This window comes from Rhincodon typus, chromosome 2, assembly GCF_021869965.1.
Source record: "Rhincodon typus isolate 14 chromosome 2, sRhiTyp1.1, whole genome shotgun sequence".
Classification (NCBI taxonomy): domain Eukaryota; kingdom Metazoa; phylum Chordata; class Chondrichthyes; order Orectolobiformes; family Rhincodontidae; genus Rhincodon; species Rhincodon typus.
Window position 1 is genome coordinate 65131604 of NC_063333.1, and position 25779 is coordinate 65157382.

At 38.2% G+C, this 25779-nt stretch overlaps 1 protein-coding gene across 1 annotated transcript in view; it reads left to right on the forward strand.

Annotated features, from left to right (window-relative positions):
• Positions 1-25779, forward strand: part of LOC109935447 (band 4.1-like protein 4B) — a 278476-nt gene that overhangs the window by 95093 nt on the left and 157604 nt on the right. The window contains exons 3-6 of the mRNA XM_048614210.1: positions 11978-12020; positions 12183-12258; positions 22821-22865; positions 23195-23247. Coding sequence (XP_048470167.1) covers positions 11978-12020; positions 12183-12258; positions 22821-22865; positions 23195-23247 — 217 coding nt within the window. The remainder of the gene's footprint in view (positions 1-11977; positions 12021-12182; positions 12259-22820; positions 22866-23194; positions 23248-25779) is intronic.

The window sequence follows — 25779 nt, forward strand, 5'->3', positions numbered from 1 at the left end:
AATGAAACAACCCTCATTGTCTTTGTCCCTTACAGCGTTGAAGAGTATTCACAATATAGTTTGCTGTTAAGTGGACAGTTCCCTAGCATGAAACCAGTTTAACTCACTTGAGAAAGTCAAATGATCAAGGTGTATGCTGGGTCAACTGCAAGCAAGAAACGATCAAAGGCATGTTGTCAAAATGTCCCCAGAATTTTCTTCCGTTTATATTGGGACACTTCAAACGTTCTAATAGAACTTAAAATGTTTAAACAGCGTTCAGACTTTTGGTTTCTAGATTCAGGTATGTCCATTGCAGAAAAGTGAGAAATGTTAACTGTTTGGAATGGAGAACCACACAGATTTAACACATCAGAATTAATTGCCGTAGAGCTAAAATATCTCACAAGAAATGGACCACATTACAAGACCAATTCAGAGTCAGTTAAACTTCTGTATTCATCATCTAGAATTCATGTCATTTACAAGAAGCCTACAGAATCCTTGGACTACTTTGTCAGCAGATGCAGAGAAAAGGGCTAGTTTTATGATTTTTCAGATGGGGATCTAGCAAATGGGGTTGCTGAGTTGGTGATTGATCCACCCCCTCATCTGAACTCTGCAAGGAGATATACTAGAGAAACCAAAGACTCATGCTATCAAAGAGCTGGAATAAATTTCCTATAAATTGATGAGCCTCAGCAGGAACAGCTACAAAAACATTATCTTGAACTCAAAATCAATGTTAAAGAAAATGCATACTTCCAAAAAACAGGTGGAGTTGCAGAGCACACCCAGTAAGGAACTGTAAATCATGAAGGTAGTCCTTTCAGAAATAAATGTCAGTAATGAGGCTCTAATGGATGAATGACATAGAGAAAATCAAACACCAGTGATGTTGTTAAGTGGAAGAAGTCTATTCTTCAAAGAAAATGAAAAGGAAGAAAAAATTGAAGATCTTGGCCAGTCATTAGAGCTGGTTAAGAAGGGGAAACTATACTGATCCAGCAGAAGACTAGTGCAGACAGTTGCTTGCAGCATGGCTGCCAGAGTCAGTCGAGAGGCACTTTAACAGCACTGGGAGCCAAGTACAGAATCCAAGGATTGAAAGGTTGGGGCAGGACTGAAACAAGGTGTTCTTATTGCCGTTTGAATCCAAAAACACTGGTCATTTTGAGAACATACAGTTAGTAGGTTTGTATGCCCAGCTGGAGAAGAAGTGATAGTCATACACCACAGAAACAGGCCCTTCAGCCCACCATGTCAATATCAACCAACAAACGCCAAATTATACTAATCCCAGTTACCTGGCCTTGCTCCATAGCCTACCATGCCCTGGCATTTTAAGTGCTCATCCAGATGCTTCTTAAATGTTGTAGGAGTACCTGCTTCCACCACCCTCTCAGGCAGTGTATTCTATATTTCTGCACTCCCATAACTTTATGCCCCTGGTTTTGGATATGTCCTGCCAGAATCAGGAAAACAGAATCAGGGAGACAGAAGGTGAGTTGTTTGTCACAGAGTTTGACTGACCTGGTAGCAGTATTTATAAGGATTGTCAAGTTTAGTTGCTAGTCAATGGTAGTCCCTGTGCTGTTGACATCGAGCCATTCAAAGATAGTAATTGCTTTGAATATTAGGGTGAGATGGTTAGATTCTGTCTTGCTAGAGGGGATTATTGCCTGGCACTTGAGGCATGAATGTCACTTGCCATCTATCAACCCAAATCTGGATGTTGTACAGGCCCTGTGCTCATGAGCATTGACCATCCAAGCATTTGAGGCAGATGGTACTGAACATTTGCGTGACCACCAGCAAACATCCCCACAACAGACCCCACGATGGAGGAATGGCAAATCTTGAAGCTGCTGAGGACATTACCGTGAGGAACTAGAAGGCTTGGGTACAATTCCCATCTGCTGCAGATGTGTCATAACATGTCTCAACAGGTTGATTAGAGAAAAAAACTACCCTGAGGAACTCCTGCAATGATGCCATGAAACTGAGACCACTACTCCCCAACAACTGGAATTATCCTCCGTGGGCCAGGCATGACGCCAACCAGCAGAGGATGTTCTGATCCTAGATGATGCTGTTACAGGTCTGATTCCAGACTGACATTTGGCATGATTGATTGATTGTATTTTATTTTACTTTTAGTTCTAATGACATGGTCTTTCACTGAAACAAAGTATATAATAAAGCTGAGGTTTATTACATAAAAGAAATAAAGTAAGTAATAGAATAAGTCAAGCTATTTTCATATAATACAAGTTTGAAGATTTTGAAACACCTGTTAAATGCAATCTCATTAACGCCAAAAACACTCCTTTATAGTACACACACCAAAGACAATTCCTTTCTTCATCATGCCTATAGGACTTAGCTTAACTGTGGATTCAATGCCCACACCAGAGATTATGATAACCTCGTCTGGGAATCTTCTTAGAACCAAGTTTAGATTTTCTGAGCTTCAAATAATAGGGAAGTGATAGCCTAGTCTTATTATTGCTGGACTGTTAATCTGGGACCCAGTTAATGTCTTGAGGACTGGGGTTTGAATTCCATCATGGCAGATGGCAGAATTTAAATTCAATAAAAATTTGGAATTAAGAATCTAATGATGACCAGGAATCCATTGTTCATTGTCAGAAAACCCATCCTTTAGGGAAGAAAATTGTCATCCTTACCTGATCTGACATACGTGTGACTCCAGAACCTCTGGGCAATTAGGAGTGGACAATAAAGACTGGCCTAGCCAGTGATGCCTTCATCCAGTAAATGAATTTTAAAAATGCTTCAGGATTTTAATCAAGCGCTTCTGTTCCAGAACTTTAAAACTGAAGTAACCAATTTCTTAACAATTCTACACCATCTTTTATCAGAAGAAGTTATATTTCATACCTTCAGCTTTAGCCATGACTTCTGCAAAACTGCCAAACTAAAACTAAAAAATCTTATTTTTTCAAGCAGTGGGTGTTTTTCCTAAGCCAAAAAAAGACACAATTTCCAGAACCTTCTACATTGAAAGCATAATGCATGTTTATTTTGTTCACTCTCAATTAAACCAAAGTCCCATTAGCATCCAAAAACGCTGTCAAGTCATTTTTTTTTTCAAGCTATCACAATGGTAACAGGAATACCTACAAGTTAATCATTAAACCCCTTCATAGACACAGACCAAAATCCCCGTGCTAGTACCACTAGCTCAAATTCAAATTCTGAAACAAATGATATTAAAGTGTAGTTAGGTCACACATCTTACATCAATTCCTGATGGCTCCTCTGCTCAATGGTGCCACACTCGGCCAATGTTACCTTCATAAAAAGGGCAGTTATTCCCAGCTCAACCCTGGAGCCCAGATCTTCCGTTCACGTTTGGACCATGCTCAGGAATTAAGCAGTCTGGACAGAACGCAAGCAGAGCATCAGCGAGCAGGCCACTCCAGAGGAAGTGCCACTTGATATCACTTCCAAAGTTCTGTTGATAATCAAGAGCCAACTAATTGAGTAACAAGGAGCGGCAATGGCCTAATGGTATTATCGCTGGACTGTTAATCCAGAGATCTAGATAAAATTCTAGGGACCTAGGTTCGAATCCAGCCACGGCAGATGGGTGGAATTTGAATTCAATAAAATAACTGGAATTAAGAATCTAATGATGACCATGAATTCATTGTTGATTATTGGAAAAACCCATCTGGTTCACTGATGCCCTTTAGGGAAGGAAACTGCCATCCCTACCTGGTCTGGCCTACTTGTGACTCCAGGCCCACAGCAATGTGGTTGACTCCGAACTGCCCTCTGGGCAACTTGGGATGGGCAATAAATGCTGCCTGATCAGCGACACCCTCATCCTGTTAATGAATAAAGAAGGGAAAAAAAATCGGCCAAGTTGAACTAGTCCTGCCCCACATGGACAAGACACATCTGGTCAAACCCCCACCCCCTACCACTGGGCAGATGGCAGTACTACAGCTACATTGAAACATCCTAGCCAGGGGCGTGGTTAAATTGGAGCACAAGGCACCAGTTCTGCCATCAGAACGATGTCAAGGCTCACAGACCGTGCAACATCTGGTGCCTCTAACCGCCCCTGATATCATGTGCAGTGAATTGAACTGGCTGAAGACCAGCATCTGTGAGGCTGGGTACCTCCGGAGTAGGTGAAGTGGATCATTCAATGCGCTAAATGCTTCAGCCTTGACTTTTGCTGTGATGAGCTCCACTCCCCTGTTGTTTAGCATGGGAATATTTATGGAGCATTCTCTTCCCGTTAGATGTTTAATTGTCCATAAGCATGTCTCAAATACAAAAAAGAAAGTACTGGAGAAACACACCAGGTCTAGTAGAATCTATGGCGAGAAAAGCAGATGCCAGTTCTCAGAAACTTGGTTTAATCCATGTGACATCAAAGAAAAGCCGGAGGAACTGGATGGTACAAAAGTCGTGGCTCTCAGCAACATCACTCAAGACTTCATGCTCCAGACCCTGCTACGAGCTTGGCACAACACCAGCATCCACCTGACGAGGTGTACCGCGCATACAAAGCAGGACAAATCCAGCCCGGCCAATTACTTGCCCATCCGTCCACTGGCATTCAGTAAAGTTACGGAAAGTTTCATCAACAGTGCTATCAAGTGCTAACTTGCCCTGCAAGAACCTGCTCACCAACACCTAGCCTGGGCTGTGCTAGGGCCACCTAGCTTCTGACATAATAGCCTTGTTTCAAACATGTTCAAAAGAGCTGAACCCTAAAGAGAGGTGAGACTGACTGCTGCCGACATCAAGACACTTGACCACATTTGGCATCAAGGGCTCCAGCAAAACTAGTCAATGGGAATCGAAGAAAATCTCCACTAGTTGGAATCACATCTTACACAAAGGAAGACTGTAGCTGCTGGAGGTTCACAATCCCAGCTCCAGGGCATTTCTGCAGGAGGTCCTCAGGGTGGTGTCCTGGGCCCAACCATCTTCAGCTGCCCCAATAACAACCCACTCTCCATCACATGGTCAGAAGTGTACATTCGCTAACAACCACACAATGCCCAGTGCCATCTGTAACTCCTCAGACACTGAAGCAGTCTGTGGCCAAATTCAGTAAGGCCTGGACAACAACCAGGCCTGGGTCTATAAGTGGCAAGTAAAATTAGTGCCACACAAGTCTTAAGCCCCATGAGGATAGCACAATGGAAATCGAGCCCTGAAGTTTCCTGAGCTGTCGCAAAAGTTAATGTTTTTTTTAAAAAACCACACACAATTACCCAATTTACCAGTCTTCTCGGGTTAAAGAAGAAACTATCAAACTTTCAAGAATGGGAATTAAAAGAAATGCTTATGTCAACCTATTGATCTGATAGAAAAGTATATTCTCTTGTCTTTTGGTACTGTAAAGGGATGCTGTTGAAATAGATGATATTTTGTATTTTACCATATGTTTCAAAATGTGATAACTTGGTTTATTCTGTTTTATCTTTGGTTAGGTCTGTATTTAAACTGCTGTTTTTCTGCTTAGCATCTATATTGATAGCTTCACCAGATTTGTCCCTCATTTCAACTGATATGTAACACAGCTCATGTGCTCCTATCTTTACTCTCTCATGAGCTAGGATTGGCCTCCTGGCTTGATGATACTGATGAAAGAGGGATATGCTCAGCAGTCGGATTACAGTTTGTGATGTACAGTTTTTACTGTTCCTTACGAATGCCTGTCATTTCGGATTGTAGATCTATTCTTGGTCTCCCCCTAATTACAATAGAATCTTCATGCTCAACAGGCCATTCAGTATATTATGCCTGTGTTGGACAGATCTGATTGTAACCTCCATATTCATATTCCTGACAATATTTCACCTCCTTGCTTAACAAGAATCTATTCACCTTTGCCTTAAAAATATTCAGTGAATGCTCCCACCACCGTTTCAGGAAGACAGTTTCAAAGAGTCTAGACCCTCAGAGAAGAAAAATTACCTCATCTGTCTTCAATAGGCAGCCCTTCTTTTTTTAACAGTGACCCCTAGTACATGATTCTCCAGTTTAACAAATAAATATCCCCTCCTCATCCGACCTGTCAAGAATGCCCAGAATCTATTGTTTCATTCACACCATTTATTCTTCTGAGCTTCAACAGGTATAAGCAGAGCCCATTCAACCTTTCCTCACAGGACAACCCACCATTCCAGGCTTTAGTCTGGTAAGCCTTCTCTGAATTGACTTCAAAACATTTACATTTTCCCTTAAATATGGTAACCAGTACTGTACACTGTACTCAAGATGTGGTCACATTGTAAAACTGAAACATAATCTCACTAGTTTTGTAATAAATTCTGCTTGCAATAAAATTATTACATTCTGTTGGCTTTCCTGGGTCTTATGTAACTGCACACTGTGTGATTCATGCACCAAACCCCTCAGCATCTGAGAGGTCTGCAGTCTCTCACCTTTTAGATTATTTGCTGCTTCTTCATTCTTTCTGGCAAAATGGTCAATTTCATTTTTTCACATATTATGTGTCATCTGCCAAATTTTGCTCATTTAACCTATCTTTGCCTTTTGTAGCCTCCCTGCATCGTGACAGCTTGCTTTCCTACTTATCTTTATGTCATCAGCAAATTTGGCAACCGTACCTTCTATTCCTTCATTCAAATCATTTATATAAACTATTGATATCCCAGCAGTAACCCCTGTGGTACACCACTTGTTACATTTTGGTAACTTGAAAAAGACCTATTTATGCCTACTTTCTGCTTCCTTGGAGTTTTAGCCCCTTAATGTGTTTACCTACTTTTCAAAGTTACTACTGAATGAGATTACAATGTTCTTTTAGGCAGCCCATTCCAGATCGTAACTTGCTGCATTAAAAAAAATCTCGTCTTTTTTGCCAGTTAGCTTAAATCTAGGTTCTCTGGTTATCTAATTTCTGTCTTTTGAAACAGTTTCTCCTTGTTTACTTTCAAAGCATCTCAAAATTTTGCATAACTTGTGGAACTGCCTTTTACATTTTCTACTCTAAAGAGAGTCAGCTTCAGCTTCTCTAGTCTCTCCATGTAACTGGCATTCTAGTACATTTCTCCTGCACTCTTTCCAAAACTTTAGCCTTCCTACAAGTAGTGCCCATACTTGCACGCACTACTCTAGCTGAAACAGGCAAGTGATTTTTACAAAGGGTTTAGGATAACTTCTTTATGCTTAGTGCCTCTGTTTATGAAGCCAAGGATTTTATGTTGATCTCATCAGGAATAATGCCAGTCAGAGTTGTACTGAGTGATTAATAGGTACTTTTAGTGCACATTTTGTGATCATTTGAAATTTGACATTCTTCCATTTGTTGTGATGAATGCAAGACAAAACGTTTCAGCTACTTATTTTTTTCACAGTCATATTCAAGTTTTGTAACGTTATCAACCCATTCTGCAACATTCAAAAATTTCTCTGAGGTAACATTCAGGTCTTCATATTTCTATAGCCCCTTTCACATTCTATAATATTTATATCACACGTACGTAACGGAGAGCATTTTCATGATGAATATGAGCCATTTTAAGGATAATGCAGTGATTACAAAGGCAGATTAGTAACAACAGGGCTAAGCAGATGTTGCTGTCATGTTGGTTTCTTCACTAGCTAATGGAGGCACAGTCTGGCAGCCACATCCTTTCAGGCTTAACCAGCTGAATCAGTTGTGGGGCTGGTTTCTCAATTTGAATATCAATTTCTGATGGAGGTTTGACGGTTTTTGCAAGGTTATCAGGGCTGGGATTGCTTGAGTTCTTGTCTTGATTCAATGTCTGTGTTATTGCTTGGAATGAGTCACCAAGGAAGACCTCTGCCATCTGCACTGAGAATACTCATAGGTAACAGTAACTCTAGGTTATGTGCTGTCAGTAGTTGGTAATATCATCAGTTGTTATGGTTTGACTATCTCTCTTAATTATTACTGTTCCCAATAATTGAAAACTGATTTGAACCTTGGAGAATATTGACTGGTATGATTCCCATATATGCAACCACTTAAGGATAAAAAGGCTGTACATATTTAAAGAGAAAACACATGTTTAAATATTATTTGTTTGGGATTGCAGTATCAGTCAAGAAATGAAGAATTTGGCCTTGCCCAGTGATCCTTTTTTTTGATATTTGAGGGCTGCATTGTTCCTTACTTGTAACTTTTAAAAAACGATTAAGTAGAATTTTAATGTGTTTGGGAATACAGATCACTGGATACAGTAATCTTTCATTTGAGTAATTCACGTTTGGAACAATATCTTTCTTGTTTTCTATTATTGCTATGTGAGTGCTCAAATTACTGTTTAAACACTTTCACAGTGCTTGTTTCCATTTCTATTTTCCTGCTTATATAAATGATCCAAAATGGGCAATTTGGAATGTAACCATGGAGGAAATATGTGTTGCAGAACTCCATGTTGGAATCAGTAAAATATATTGTCAATATTTGGAATGCTGATAAATATGAGTTTGAAAATGGAACTAACTCCTCAAAAAAATGTTAAATGTATTACAAACAGATCCATACTAACTATAATTTGTAACTTTTAATTCCACTAGTTGTTTTGAAATTGACATCCAAAATCTTCAAGGTGGAAACTACTTAAAGATTGGAAGAAATCATTACACTTTCTATGCTTAATAGAGATTAGGATCTGATAAAATTAGGCAATAATTGTATTTACACATGATAACATTTGCAGGATTTATTTTTAGGTAAGTCTTTAGAGTACAGGCTTTGCAATTGGACTTGCACAACTTCTTGTGTATCAAAGGAGTTATGTGTCTGCAAGGCATATGAGTGACTCTTATCCCTTTGAATCTTTAAGATTGTACATGGAGCAAAGGGAGCTCAGGGACTCTGAGTGGTCTAGCTGGTCTTTTCTCTATTATTTCATGATAATGTAATTTATGATTCTAAGTACAAACCCACATCAGTTATGCAACATCTTTTCAAAACTAAATGAAGCTTGCTGAGTAGTGAGGACAAGAAAGTATAGTCTCTATTCAGAAGTTGTAATATGTTGCTAACTGCTTTCATATTATAGCACAGTACCTAATTGAACAGTTTATCATTTATAGCAGAAATCAGTAACAAATTTAAAGTGCAGGATTATTATTTGAAACCAAACATGAGAATTAATGATTCAATTCAGAATTTTCCAGATTCTGTGTTAATACTCTCAGCAGTGACTTTCTGCTCTCGTGATTCCACTCAATAAATTTATTTATAGCTTTTTTTGTTCTCACTTTCTCAATCCCTCTGTTTGAACTTCTGAGTAGCTTACTTGAAACTGCTCTTGCCAGCCATTAAAGGCACCTTCATTTGAGGAATAGGAGCTATGACTTGAACCCATACAGTGAATGTAACTTACCATTTGTTGTGCTATAAGGGCTAAGTTAACTTGGCATCTCTCAGCATCAATAGAATTTAGTCTGGGACATAAAAGCACAGATCAGAGAGGGCATGAGAGCAGTCTGGGATGTGAGCTCAGAGTCAGAATCTCGGCCTCTTGGTTAGAGTGTAGTGAGCTGAATAGTTAGAAGCTAAATGGAAGGTTTGAAGTAAAGACAAGGTTGGGAGAGATGAGGAAGGAAGGAAATCGTGATGGAATTGAGAGGAGAAAAGTAGAGATTAAATGATTTTGAGTAATCTATTGATAGTCAAATGTTCCTGAAGTTAGTCTCTTATCCATCAGAATGATTCATGATTCTGGAAGATGGACTTTTCTGCACTATTTGACTTCTTTAAAGCTGTTTGTTATTGTGATTATTTTGTGGCTTTATTGGGTCTCCTAACAAGGCATGTTCAAAGAAAAGCAATCCACATTGACTTGTTGATTGTGATAGCAACTTGCATAACAGTTCAAAAATGTTTTGAGCGTCTCAAGTGTCTATTATGCTAACTTTCACACAGGCAAGATTTAAAATGCCTTATGCATAATGTCTCATGTGCATATTGGATGTTTTCAGTGGTGCATTGTTAACATGAAAGAAAAATATTGCAGACACTCAACAGAAAATACTGGAAATATTGAACAGCATCAATGTAGAGAGAGAGAGTCAATGTCTTAGGTCAATAACCAGCCCTGATTTTTAAAAAAAAGTATATAAAAGGAAATAAAAAGGAAAAATAAAACTTTAAAAGGCATCAACTTGAACTACAGTATTAATTTTCTTTCCACAGATGCTGCACTGCTGAGTATTTTCAGCATTTTGATTTGATTGTATTATTAGTCATCAGAGTATTGTTGTTGGTTCTTCAAAAACGGCTGAGATGAATGATAGTTGTTTTCTGCTGTTTGAAATTCGATTACAATTTCCTACTGTTCTCATTTTTTTTTCTCATTTCTTTAACTTTAATTGAAACTTTCAATTTCAGCCCTGTATGTTCAGCTCAATTGTCTGAGGGCAAGAAAGTGTAGTCTCTATTCGGAGCTTGTAATATATTGCTAACTGCTTTTATATTATAGCACAGTACCTAATTGAACAGTTTATCATTTATAACACAAATCAGTAACAAATTTAAAATGCAGGATTGCTATTTGAAACCAAACATGAGAGTTAATGATTCAATTCAGAAGAGCACAATTTTACCTTGAAAATCCAACTTTGAAGAACTAATAATAATACTTTAATGCAACATTGGAAACATCTAATATGCAAATCATACAGGGAATTTTGGAAAGGCCATTTAGTCATTTTCCAAACCCTGCCCAGAGAAAGTTTAACATTTAAAAAGACATCTAACACTGTCTTCTCTTTCCCCCGCCCACTACCAACCCACCATTTTCTCCCAGCACACATCTGTATCAAACATTAAAATAAACTTGAGAAATTTTAGACCAGAAAGAGATGGAGATGCTAATTAATCTTTATAAGAGATGTGCAAAACTGCAGTATATTGACTAGAGGTTGGGCAGGCTGTTGAAGACCTGTTTCTCACTTAGCATTGAGTTTCAGTAAGTGCCTCATGTTCTTCCTAGCAGTTTTTGGAAATCAAACAGTATTTGCTTAAAGTGGTTTAGAGATATTTTTCTGTTTTCAAAATTGTTTTTTCATATACTATACAATACCCGGCTTAAGCATTATTTCAGAAAAAGTGCTCGTTTTGGTTACTGATCTTATTGTATGGCTCACATCAACTTGGAAAAACTCGTATGTCTGAGTCTGCAATCTGTTTATATATCTTGATATATAAATACCCTTGATAGAGTTCATTTATTAGCACTACTCTTTGTGAAGAAATTTTTGTTTTTGATCTTAATTTCGCAGAAAATAAAACCGTATTAGAATAGCAGCATTTATGCTGGCATGTTTTTCATGTGTTACGATACAGTGGCCTTAAGAAGTGTGTTTTATCCTTCTTTTTATGAAGAGAGATTGAGACAGAGGTATCGAGTGGTCTGTTCCCAACAAAATAAAGTAAACAGCTTGCGGTTTTCTTTTTAAAGTTGGAACAATAGAAGCAGCATGAAAGGGTGGGGTCAAGCTCCCACAGAACCAGGCTTTTAGTTTAACTTTCAGTAGTTGCTGGGGTCTTGAAGCTGGATGTGAAAGCTGTTATTCATGAATCTGTTACAGCAAAAACCTTGAGTTATCTTCCTACTACTGGATTGCGTGTGAGACAACCTATTTTACTGAATTTACCTTTGCCAAGGGTGTGTTTATGGGATGTCACTATATTGGAACTGTTGCTGTTTAGAAGTTAAATAATCTGTTATTCTGTTAAATTTTTCAATAGAGTTAAGATATTCCAATTCTTCGTTCTTTTATGTGTATTTTACCTGTAGAGTAAAGTAAGAATAAAGTGTGCTTTGCTTCAAACCTGGTCTTTTGACCAATTGAATTGCATCTGGAGTGCAACGCCTTGCACTTGCCTTTAAAAATAAGAAAATGTTGGGGCCTAAGCTATCATGTTAATATATTTTGAGGGGGTTTAATCTGGTCCATAACAAATGGTATTCATGAAAACTGTCTTTTTTTTAAACAGCACTGGTTAGACTGCACAAAACCGATCAAGAAACAAGTGAAAAGTAAGTATATGTGACTGACTTGCAGTTTAGTTCTTATTTTGATCTTGATGCTGATGTAATCATTCTATCTTGTCTATGGTGATCAGTTGTTTTGCAGTACTGTTTGGTTAAAAAAATCAATTATGTGAATAATTAATTTATGAATTTTTTTTTTTTACTCAGTTGGACCTTACAGTTTCCACTTCAGAATAAAATTCTATTCCTCTGAACCAAACAATCTTCGAGAAGAATTTACACGGTAGGAATATGTCATGTAGAATGTTAGTTACAGCAAGTAGTTGCAAACTTTTACATTTGTATTGAGGATTATTTTTGTTCTGAGGATGAGAGTAATGTTTGCAAGGCTGCATTTCGTGCCTATCTATATGGCTCTGATGGCCTAAATAGCCAACTGTGTGAAATTGGAGTCACAGGAGGTCAGTCTGGCAGCTTCCTTTTCTCGAAAATAATTAGTGGGTCTTGGATTTTTGACCACCTTCCAGCAGATTCCACTTATTCCAGGAACAGCTCACCAATCACTAAATTTGATAAATTCAATTAACCGATTTACCGTGGTGTGATTTGAGATGACTGCTTCCCATTTATTAGTTCAATACCATGACCACTTGTCAACCATACCAATATGATGTCTAAAATAAATTGAAATTTAAATTCTTGGATGTGAATGTATTCTCTAACAATATTTTCCATTTCTGTTTCATTTATCTTTTAATACTGAAATGAAACACATTTATGTATCTAAACAATCTTTATCTCTCTTCCAGTTGCACGTCTCCTCTTTCCTGTGTCTGTTCTGTTCTTTCCCTAGTTCTTGCCAACATTTCATTCCCCTTTCTTACACTCTTTGTTTATCATGTGCATAAGCTTTCTCCCTTTATCCTTCCGCATCCTTGGCCTGATCAATTGAAGCCAAGCTGTCTAATTTGAAATTTAAATTAAGTTTGGACAATTAACTGTCAGTCATTAATAACTGGTGCATTCACCATTGCAATGCCTCTGCCAATTGGAGTCCACATGCCAACCAACCAGCACTGCCCTACCATACAATATCAATTTTTTTTCCCTTTGCTTTGGTATTCTTTGCAAAATGAGTAGGTCTGAAGGGATCAAAGAGTATGGTGTGAAATTGGGAACAGGGTATTGAGTTGGATGATCAGCTGTGATCGTTTTGAATGGCACATCAGGTTCAAAGAGCTGAATGGCTGTCACCTGGTCCTATTTTCTGTTTCAAAGATGACTGCAAAAATGTCTTCTTTCAGCAACACCTCAGTGAATTCACTCAAGAATTCAAAACAAAAACTAATTCCCTGAGGTGTAACAGAGATCAGTTAGAAACTGATTGCTGTTATTGAGGGAATTCTGCAAATTGTCAGGTACTTGGTAATTCACACAGCTGAAGAAATCCAGCTTGGAATGGCTGTTAAAAAGATTAAAAAGAAATAAAATCACAATTGCATTGTGAAAGATATAAAACTTTCTCTTAAACATAGATATAGACAATTGATTTCAAAAAAGAGGAAATCTGAAACTTAGATTAATGTATTACAGATTGGCTTATAGCATGGAGTTCCCAAATAAAGTTTCTGACCTGTATGGCGAACTCACCTCTGCTGTGCATTTTATTCGAATCATCTCTGAATATAGCAATTTGTTTTACTTCTGACCTCCGTTACTATATTAGCCCAAACGTACATAAATGAGCTGAGAAACGTAAAGGCAGCATTTGAACAGTTATGGCATCAGGTTTCTGAACAAGAATTACAAAAAAATACAAATAAATGAATTTATTATAAATGAATTGGTTCTAGTTACAGATATATAATGGACCTTTGACATAATTTTACTAGTTAAGACTCTAGCCTCTCCTGCATCAAACCTCCCTAGATACGTTTTCAGAGAGAGACCAAAAATATGGTTGTTTTGGATAAAAAGAGAGAGAGAGACTGGGCAGTTCAATAATCCTTTCCCACGAAGTTCATTAAGATGATCCTTGATTTGATATTCCTCGATCTTCCTACTCCCAAGTACTTTCAATTGCCTGCATGAGGCCCAGAGCTTTTCCACTGGCAAAGTCTCTGACTTATTAGTTAAGAGCCATTGCTTACATCAACTGATGTCTGGAAATAAATTAACTTGTTTCAGGCATAAGATGTGTGTGGCATATGAAAGATACACTTCAGTAACTCAACAAGGTCTTTCATCAATACCTCCCAAATCTGCATTATGTATCAAACCAGAAGCAGAAGGTCAACAGATGTATGGGAACAATATTACCTGTACATTCTTCTCCAAACCACACATCGTCCTGACTAGGAACTATATCACCATTCTTTCTCTGTTGCTGAATCACAATCCAGGAACCACCTTGTTAACAGAACTGAGGATGTTCTTATACCCTAAGAATTACAGCACTTAAAGCAGTTCACCACTGCCTTTTCCAGTGTGGTTAAGGTAGGGGATAAATGCTAGCCCAGCCAGCAATGCTCACAGCCCATGAACAAATAAAAATAAAAGTTGTCCTTGTGCATTCCTGCAGTTTTAAATGGATATTTAAATGGACTCATCTAATAGATTGCTGATGGAGCCAAAGAGAAATAATGAAGCTTAAATTGTGCTACAAAGTTTCTGCAGAATTTTCAGGATTCTGCTGAGGTTATAGTGGACAATTGAAGCAGGCAGAAAGGGCTGACTCAAATGTTATTTCTACCTGTACAAGTTATTATTTGCTGTAGCCTGAGAGATAGGCTGAACATTCCAGTCAAGAATTACTTTCTCCTACTTAAAGGGAATTATTTTTTCTTTATAAAATTGTATAAAACAGCAAATTATTTTGAAAAAGATCAACCTGAATAAATACTGAAAGCCATCTTGACATTTTTGACTGCAGTGTATGTTTCCAGTCCAAGACTTTAGAGTTCCGTCGCTAGAAAATTGTTTGATTATAGTACCCTGTGCATGAGTACTGTTGCCTGTCCTGGTCACAGATACCTTCTGTCAAAAGAACACGCACATACGGCTTCCAAATCTGAATGGAAAGATATAATACATCTACACAGTGTTATCTGAAAAGTTATTTGGCCAAGCAACAATTAAATTCAGGGAAAAGAAATAATGCACAAAATGTCTCAATTGAGCATCAGAAGCTAAAGGCACTTCTTACACAAACTAGAGGCATTGAGCTATTTTCCTGGATTGGTGTGACTGGCTGAAGTTACTTCTTCTGGACAAAGTCAGAAGTCACATGACACCGGGTTATAGTTCAACGGGTTTATTTGAAATCACAAGCTTTCGTAGCACTGCTCCTTTATCAGGTGAAGTGATGAAGGGGCAGCGCTCCTGAAAGCTTGGGATTTTGAATAAACCTGTTGGACGATAGCTTGGTGTCGTGTGACTTCTGACTTTGTCCACCCCAGTCCAACAATGGCATCTCCATGTCATGGCTACTTTTTCTGGAGGCAGTAGTGGTAGATTCCAGTTCCTCCCTGAGGAGCCTGCACCTGTGGTGATCAGATCTTCCAGTGTGTTGAAAAATTTTGGTCAGATGGAATTTAGAGTAAAGGCAAAGGGCAAAGGCTGTTGCTATTGTGACAGGATTTCTCAGACTCTATGAACAAATAAAATGTGTTGTTTTTCACTCAAAACTGAATCAGGTGTCCTGTCTCTAAAACTGTTCCAGCCTTGGCTTCTCAAGACGTGCAGACTGTATACTGAAAATACAACATTGTTGGTATTGTAGCTAATGTCTTTTGGAAGTGTTCTTTCCAAAATGTTCAAAATGCATTTGCAAATATCCAGTCAACTGTTTTAAAAATTAATATTTTGGATAATACTTCTTAATAATTGTGATGAAGAAAACTGCAACCAAACCTCTGTTTTCTGAAATGATTTCAAGTGATTTCAATATCCAGTTACAATTTGATTTGCTCCACTTTCACATCCTTGGGCTGCAGCATGTGTTATATTAAACTTCCATTTTGAGTTTTCTGTTTTGGTAATCATAAATGATGGAGTATCTGTCAGGAATTAAAATGCTGTCAGGTTTGGTACTCATCAGATACATTCTGCTCAGCTACAATACTGGCAAGATGTAAAATACACCTCTGCCTCATCTCAGCTACCACAAGCTAAGAACCACTACCTATGCCAGTCTGTTATTTGTATTTTCTGTACCATCTGCCTATGATTTGTGAATTAGACTGGCAATGGATAATGACTGATATTATGGGTACAAGATTCCACTGCGCCATGCCATACATTGGAGTGAGGGCAGAATTAGCTGGAATGGGCTGAGAAGGGACTTGAGCAGAAAATTTCAGTTGAAGAAAATGGCAGATATTTAAGAAAATACTTCATGACTCAGGGCAAAGACATATCCCAGCCAGGAAAACAGATTCTAGATAGGAGATAAACTGATCATCATTATCCAGCGAAGTTAAAGATTACATAAAATTTAAGGAGAAAATACATAATGTGGCAAAGATTTAATGGTAAACCAGAAAATTGGGAAACTTTTAAAAGCCAATAAAAGAGGACCAAGAACATAATAGAGAGAGAAAATAAACTGAGTGCAGACTACAAATCATAAAAATGGTCGGTAAGAGCTTCTTTTAACAAAGAAAAAGGTACAGAAGCCAAAGCGAACATAAGCCCCTTAAAGAATGAGGCTGGGGAAATTATAATGGGGCTCCAGGGAATGGCAGAGAAGCTGAATAAATGCTATGTCACATTCTTTGTGGTAGAGGGCATTAATAGCATTCTAAAGCATTTCCAAAAGGCATTTGATAAAATACTGCTCCGAAGGTAACTTAATAAGATGAGCCCAGATGATGTAGTCAGACTCTTCCATACAGCTCCAAAACTTTGACAATGTATGGACGCCACTTCAAAGGCTTTGAGTACCATTAATACTGTTTGAGACAGATTCTCCACATCAGCTGGAAGGACAGGTGTGCTAACATCAGTATCCTTGAAGGAGCCAGTAGCACCAGCATCGAGGCTATGGTCATCTGAAACCACTCAAGAGGGCAAACTAGGATGTTGAGGATGCTCATGTTCTGACTGCCAAAGCAAATCCTCTTCCTCTCAAAGGAAGACACTTGAACAAGAAGACAAAGGAAGTGTTTCAAAAATACATTGAAAACTTCCCTTAAGAAATGCAATATGGATGTCAATGCATGGGATACCCTCATACAGAAGAAACCAACTTGCAGGAAACTCCTGTATGAAAGGACACAATTATTCAAGAATACCCATCAGCAAAGGGTAATATGGAAAAGGAATCTGCAAAAGGAATGCCAGCAATGTCAAGGCCAAGGACTAATTCCACTTCCTGGAAATCCCTATCAAACATGTGGTCAGAGATATAGCTCTAATATCAGACTCATCAGCCAGGCAAGGACCAACCAGAACCCATGAACAGTGACACAAATGTCCTATGTGGACAGTGGTATTTGTTAGTGAGTGATAACAAACAATGACTTTGTCAATCCCCTCTGGCATCTTATGTGCCTCATCTAAATTCCCTCTTATTCTTCTCAGCTTAAGCGAGTAAAGGCCTCAATTGCTGAATCTTTCCTCAACAGACAAACCTTTCACCCCTGGAATTAATCTAGTGAATCTCCTCTGAACTACCACGAATGAAATTGCATCCATCCTTAAAGGGATCAAAATTGTACGCAGTACTCCAGATGTGGTCTCACCCAGTGCCTTGGACAATTGCAACAATACTTCCCCACATTTATTCTCCATTCCTTTAACAATAAATGCTAAAATTCCATTTTCTGTCCTTATTACTGCTGAACCTGCATACTAGCTTTCTGTGATTCGTGCATGAGTACTCCCAGATCCTTCTGTACTGAGGTATTTTGATGTTTCTTTCCATTTAGATCATTTACTTTTTTTATTCTTCTGGCCAAAATAGACAAACTCACACTTATCCATGTTAAACTCCATCTGCCAAATTTTGGCCCATTGACATAACTGTCTATATCCCTTTTGTAAATGTCTTATTTCTTCATTGCAATTTACTTTTCCACCTATTTTATTTACATCTGCAAATTTGGCTACAGTACACTTACACCCCTGCATCCAAGTCTTCAACGTAGGTTCTAAATTGTTCAGGCCTGAGGACAAAACCCTGTGGCATCTCAGTTGTTTTAGCTTGCCAATGAGAAAATGACCTTTTTTCCCCGACTCTGCTTTCTGTTGGTTAGCCAATCTTCTCTCCAAGCTAATGTATTACCCCAGCTCCATGTGAGCTTAACTTGTGTATTAACCTTTTGTACAACACCTCAACAAACACCTTCTGGAAGTTCTGATAGACTACATCTGCCCCCATTATCCACTTGTTACATCTCTGAAGAACTCTAGCAGATTAGTCCAACATGATTTACCCTTCATGAAACCATGCTGACTCTGATGGATTGCATTTTGATTTTCCAAATGTCCTGTGCTACTTTCTTAATAATGAATTCCAACAATTTTCCAAAGACAACCATTAAACTAACTGGGCTATAGTTTAATAAAAGCAGGAATTGTTGATTCTGGAGACCGGAAAGAAAAATGAAGTGCTGAAGAAACCCAGCAGGCAGCATGGGTGAAGAGATGAAGATTTAATGTTTTGAGTCCAGTGATCCTTCATCAGAACCGAAAGCAGCCAGGAATGGTGGTGTTTGTATAGTTTCTGTCTCCTTTTTTTTGAATGAGGGCATTATATTAGTATTTTACAAATCTGCTGGAGCCTTTCCAGAATCCAGGGGATTCTGAAATGTTATGATCAATGCATCCAATATCGCTGCTGTCACTTGCTTTAAGTCCTAGGATGTAGACTATCAGATCCTGGGATTTGTATGCCTTCAATCTCAATAATTTGCTCAGTTCTTCTCTAGGGATGGCAGTTGTTTTAAGTTCTTCCTTTTCCATAATCCCTTTGCTACCTGAAAAATCTCTGCATCCTCTTCACAACTCACCCTCCCATTCAGCTTTGTGTCAGCTACAACTTGAGATATTATGTTTAGTTCCTTGAACTAAATCATAAATACATAGGAATACAGATATAGTGAATAACTGGGGTCCAAGTACTGATTTCTGTAGTACCCCACTAGTCTCTGGCTGCCACTCAGAGAAAGACCTGTTTATTCCTACCCTTTTCTTCCTGTCTACCAACTATTTACTTATCCATGTCAGTACACTATCTCAGTCCCATATGCTTTAATTTTACACACTAATCTCTTATTTGGGGCATTATCGAAAGCCTAAGTAAACCATATCCACTGGCAACTCCCATATCAACTCTACTAGTTTCATCCTTAAAAAAACATCCAGGAGATTTGTCAAGCCTGATTTCCCTTCTGTAAGTCTATGCTGACTTGGTCCGATCCTGTCATTGTTTTCTGGGTGCTCTGCTATTTAATCTTTTATGACAGACTCTAGCATTTACCAACTACCAATGTTAGGCTAACTGGCCTATACGCCCCTGTTTTCGATCCATCTCCTTCTTTTAAAATAGAGGGGTTACATTAGCTACTCGCCAAACTGTAGGCACTATTCCAGAGTCTTTAGAATCTTGAAAGATGACCACTAGTGTATTCATTATTTCAAGGACCTTTTCCTTAAGTAAACGGTGATGTAGATTATTGGGCCCTGAGGATTTATCAGCCTAAATTCCATAAGTTTCTCCAACGCTATTTCCCTACTAATACTGATTTCCTTCTGATCCTTATTACATGCTGTGGTCCCCAACATTTTTGGGATGTTTGTGTCCTCCTTTGTGAAGACAGAACCAAAATATGTATTTAATTTGTTTGCCATCTCTTTGTTCCCCATAAAACATAGCCTGTTTCTGACTGTAAGACATTAGTCTTAACTAATGTATTTTTCACTTACTTATAGAAGAAAAATAGGGGAGTCTTGCTGAAACTACGCAAGGCACTAGGCAGACCACACCTGCAATACTGTGAACAGTTCTGGTCCACTTACCTGAGGAAAGATTGATATTGGAGACAGTCCAGAGAATATTTCCTAGTTTGATCCCCGGTATAAAGGCATACTCTGGTGAGGAGAGGATGAGTAGGTTGAGCTTGTACTATTCGTATATGAGAATGAAAGGAAATCTTTTTGAAATATATAAGATTCTTAGGGGGTTTGACAGGGTAGATGTGGAGAGGTTGTTTCTCCCTGGCAGAGTGCCTAGGACCTGAGGCATAATCTTAGAATTAGGGGTTGTCCATTTAAGACACATGAGGAGGAATCACTTCTCTCAAAAGGTTGTGAATCTGCAGAGGGCTGTTGTGGCACAGTTGTTAATTCCATTCAAGGCTGAGATGACAGATTTTTAATCATTAAGAGAATCAAATGTTATGATGATGAGACCGGAGAGTGAAGTGGAGGATTACCAGATCAGCCATGATCACTGTGAATGGCAGAATGGACGGAATGGTCTAGTTCTGTTCTTATAGTCTCATTGAAAAGATATGTCTTAATCAGGGCTGATTATGTAAGGGAAATCGGTGGTGTAATTGAAACACTTCAATATGAATTCAGATCCCACCATAATAAATGGTGGAATCTAAATTCATCTAATAATTCTGGAATTGAAAGATGATTTCTGTAACGATGACCAAGAAACTATTGATTGTCATTACAACCCATCCAGTTCACTCATCTTCTTTAGAGATTGAAATTTGCCATGCCTACATGCTCTGCCCAACATGTGACAACAGACCCACAGTAATATGTGTAACTCTGAACTGCTCTTTGATATGTTGTAGCAAATCACTTAGCTCATGGGCACTTGGACAACAAAGGCTCAACTTTGAAGTGGTGCCTACGTTCCATGAACGAGTAAATAAAAATAAAGTACCAAATTTCAGGTAAACCTGTTTGATCTACCTGCATAAAAACCAAAATGACTGCAGATGCTGGAAATCAGGAACAAAAACAGAAATTGCTGGGTAAGTTCAGCAGGTCTAACAGCATCTTTGGAGAGAAATCAGAGTTGACGTTTTGGCTCTGAGGAAAGGTCGCTTGCTGTCTAAATATGCTGCCAGACCTGCTGAACTTTCCCAGCAGTTTCAGTTTCTGGTCTACCTGCATGTTTTTTTTTATGTTAGTCCTATTTCTGTCCTTTTTTCTAATGGAACTTTAGTCGCTTAAAATCCTTGTTCTCCAATGTTCAGCCAACACCAATTCAACATTTTCTCATTAAGATTTTATCACTCATTTTCTACCCCATCCTCTGCACCAAATGCTGTCTAAGCATCAATAAATTCAACCTCAATCTCAACTCATCATTTGCTGTCTCATCTGAATTCATGACATTCTTATCGTAATGGATGCAAAGATTACCCCCAATAAACTCAGCACATTTTTAGGTCTGAAATTGCAAACAGGGCCACAGTAACTTTCCTCACCTTGCAAGCTTATTACAGGAATTGAGTAAATCAAAATTATCCTGCAAGACAATGGCCATCTTGACTACAAGATTGTTCTCTGTGTGGTGTGCCAGTTCACAAAGGATCTAAATGCCACTTATTTTGAATCTGAAAAGTGCCTAGTCTATCTCTCAGTAGCCTGGAAAAGCGAAGTATCCTTCCTTAAAAAAAAGTCATCAGGTCAAGAAAGCTGATTCATGCTGCTGCTGTGCAGTAGAGAATTGGGTAGTAGTTTCTATTACAAGCATGTTGCTGTTGGTCAAAAAAGACATTACTGCACAATTGAGAAACATTGTGTATGGATTGAAGTGCCCATTGAGGACAGATAAGTAGGCCATACAATTCAGTGATTGACTCAAACAGTACACTCCTTTGGCTGTTTGTAATAGACAGAGTACACAAGGCTGTACTCAAAGAATCTGCACTTGTGGAAGCATAAACAGAACTATTGTTGTTTTGCCATTGGGCAGCATTTGATGAGCAATGGAGTGTGCAAATAGTTATACTAATGAGCAATTTAAGATAATGAGGGGTCATAACTTGGCTTATTCATTTATCTGGATTCTATTCTCTGCAAACTAAAGAAATATGTTCAAGCCTTCCACCTCTTTTGAATTACCTCAGAGCGTGTGCAGCCAGTAGTTCCCTGTAACATTCTCCACGGCATCACTTCAACTGATCAGAGTGTATTTGCCAGCTAGTCAGCACCTCTTTACTCGTGTGGCGCAAATTTTTGTAATGAGTGGAAATTTGGTACTTTTGCATATGCCCTGGTGAGTGCAAGATGAAAAGCTTTGGTAATGACTGTTTTTTTTCTCAGCTTAATTTCTGTACTACCAAACAAATAACCTGTTAAAGATCATTGTTTGGTTTTTAAACCAAAATGAACCTTAAGTTGGTTTGAAGCCTTCAGCTTCACCTTTGCACTCAGACAGGCTATAAATTGCTTGAGCTTTATTGTTGCAAGGTACTTCATCATTTGAGCCCCTTGGCTAAATTCTGCCTTGTAATTACTCCCACGTATCTATTATATTCTAACACACTGGTTGGTATAATCTCCTGTAATGGTGTAAACTACTAGAAATGCACAGCAGGTCAGTCAGTAAAGTCTGTTTAGTTGTTTCATAGAATTTTCTGTTTATATTTCATATTTCTATCACTTGTTTTATATCTAAATGAATATGATCTCCGGTTGAACCTCTATATATTTGATATTATGTATTTAATTTTCAGGTTTAACCCACATAATATCTAACATGTGTGTTGTGATTCCTCAATAAGAGAGTGCAAGTTTATCTTAGACCAGTAATACTGTTAAAGATTGTACAAAAACGAATTACATTTTTTAATCTTTTCTTCCTTTTTGCAGATATCTGTTTGTGTTGCAACTTAGACAAGATATTCTTTGTGGCAAGTAAGTTGATGTCAGGCAACTTAGTCTGCAGAAGATATGGATCCTCCAAAAATGTGTAATAATGTGGTTATCTGATTCTGTACATTTTGGATTGAGCTAGCCGTTTTGTAATACCTGATGAAAGATCTGAATGCATGTAATTCCACCGAACTGAATTGATTAGTATAATAATATGCCTGCTGATTTTTTATTGCTGTGGAAGTGCATTGATTAGCGAAAATATTCAATATAGTTTACCCTTGGAACAAGTGAACAACCCATGTGTAATTCACCTGCATAATGAATTCCTAATTGTACTCTAGCTTGCTATGTATTAATTTTTTTTGCAGATTGAAATGTCCTTATGATATTGGTGTAGAGTTGGCTGCTTATTGCCTTCAAGGTAAATGAAGAATTTCTTCTCAGATTTTAAGTTCAACTCTTTGTGCTGTTAATTCTCTGAAGTTCTGTGTCAGTTTTGCTTTAATCCTCTTTTTTTATGTTTATTTGCCAGACATTCTTTAGCAGTTTAAATAAAATTGTTTTGGAATAATGAAACTGCTGCTGATTCACAGTATAAAGGCGCAACAGAAATTGTGAAAAACCATGGTTAAAAGTCACCTAATCTTCTGGGATTTGCAGTCTATAACGTCCAGCTGATATCTGAGGTCTTTAATACAAATTGATCCCATTATATAATGGACATAAAATTAAAAGAGCAATTGTTTAGAACTAGGCATTGAACTGTTAGTCTTCGTTCCAACATATGGTGCAGTTTCTTACATCACTAATCTTCCACCATTAATTGCTGTGATTGGTAGACATCCAGCAACAATCTCTCTACAGCCAATTTGGCTTGTGCCACATGACACAGACTCTATTAAAATTGTTTTATTTCTACGTTGATAAATCAGTTCAGTTGGTTAGGTAGTTGTGAATCTGAAGATTCTTTTATATTCTTAATTTTAATCCCTCTGTCGTAATATCTGATGGACTTGTGGTTGGGGTAGGCCACTGCCATTAGTTCTGTTTTTGCCTTTTTAGATATTATATTATTGATCTGTTATGAAATGTTCTTACACACCTCTGGAGCTGGTTGGACTTGAATTTCATGGCTCAGAGGTAGAGACACTACCACTCTGCCACAAGAACTCTAAAGTTATAACCAACCTATTTGGATAAGTTATGACACACTTCCAGGCTAGGTGGGACTTGAGCCCAGACCTGTAGACGTGTGCTGACAGTAAGGGTCTATCTCATTATTAGTGATAGAGGATGGACCACTGGAGAGTCTTAAGAACAGAATGCACTTGTCTGACATGTAGTTTGTTAGATGATAGCAGTAGGTACAATAAACATTAACTAGTTAAGTTTAATTGTAACTGTCATGTGTGTCCCCATTGGGACCTCCTGCAAGATTAACTATGACATCACCAGATTGGGTGGACTGCTACAACTTCCATTTTAACTCTCATAATCTTATACAGTATCTCCCCGAAGTGCTTTGCCACTCAGTGACCAATTGTGCATTCTATATCTACTTCTACATTTAATCTAAGAATCTCCCCACTATTCTCAGACTTAATACTTAGAGGCGGTCTGGACGTTGCACAATTCTTCCAGAATATATCTGTCCTGATTTGGAAGATTGTCAGGCCTTTAGGTCGAGGACTGTTGACCTTGATTCTGATTCTCCGTAAATGATTCTCAGGAGGATTTTTTTTAATATCTGTTGAATGCTGTTCACTGAGAGTGTCGTTCTTGCTGAACCAAGCTGTTGGTCCAATACTTTAAATGTAAGACCTTATAATTTCCTAAATAGGTGAACCCTTCACAGCTATCTCAGATCGTTGCCCTTTATCTGAATGATCTTAATCTCATCTAGGTTCATCATGGGAATTCTGTTCTGGATATTTGTGGATAGAGAATTGCTTTTTCGATTTGAACATGTTTTTTCTTCGTGCAGTATCAACATTAGTCTGGTGTTCTGGATAACTAGTTCAGAGACATTATCACTACTCATATGTACCTACACATCCCTATTAAATACATAGTTTAACCCATGAGTAACTATTCAACAGATCTTATTCTTAAGTTATGCCTCCTAACTATACCTCCTCCAGACCACTTACACCCCAAAGATCTGATTCAGCACCTCTTCTCCTCTTCCTACATAAAATTGTCTCTCCTTGGATAATCCAGCCCAACACTACTACAGGCCTAGATTCACCTAATGGACGAGTTAGTGAGAATGGAAAAAAAATGTAACTTCTGAAAATGAAACTGTAGCCTCAGAAATCTGAAAAAGAGACCTGATGTTAAAAAAAAATTAGTTATTCTGATCCCTGTGGGGTAAGTAGGTCCACGCAATATTCTGATGATGATGTACTTTAATGAGAAATGGAAGAAACAGGACTATAATACAGTAACCACGTGTGAATAGTGAACTGAATGTCTCTTGTATCAACAAGGTGTGAATTTATTTTCCTTAACATTCTTTTCAGATGCTGGCTAAGTACTCTTTTTCAGGCCATTACAACAAAGGCACTTCTGCCTGTACCCAGTTGGGATGAAGGATGCTGCTCTCATTGGGTAGATGCCTGTGCCTTTGATGAAGCTTTTCTTCCCATGGCCTTTCCCCAGCTTTGTTGTTTTCTCATGAAGCAGCATCAGAGAATGGTGGAAAATCTGCTTTGCACCAAGCTCATTTTAGAGTGTGCATTTCTGCCATACTGTACTAATTATCTGCAGAAAATGGTATGTGTGTTGTTAGATCCAGCAGAAATATTCTCTAACCCAGGCCACCCAACTGCCTATCAGCATTCTGTTGTCAAATCAGACAGGTGTTAAGTGGGAGATAGTAGGAACTGCAGATGCTGGAGAATCTGAGATAACAAGGTGTAGAGCTGGATGAACACAGCAGGCCAAGCAGCAT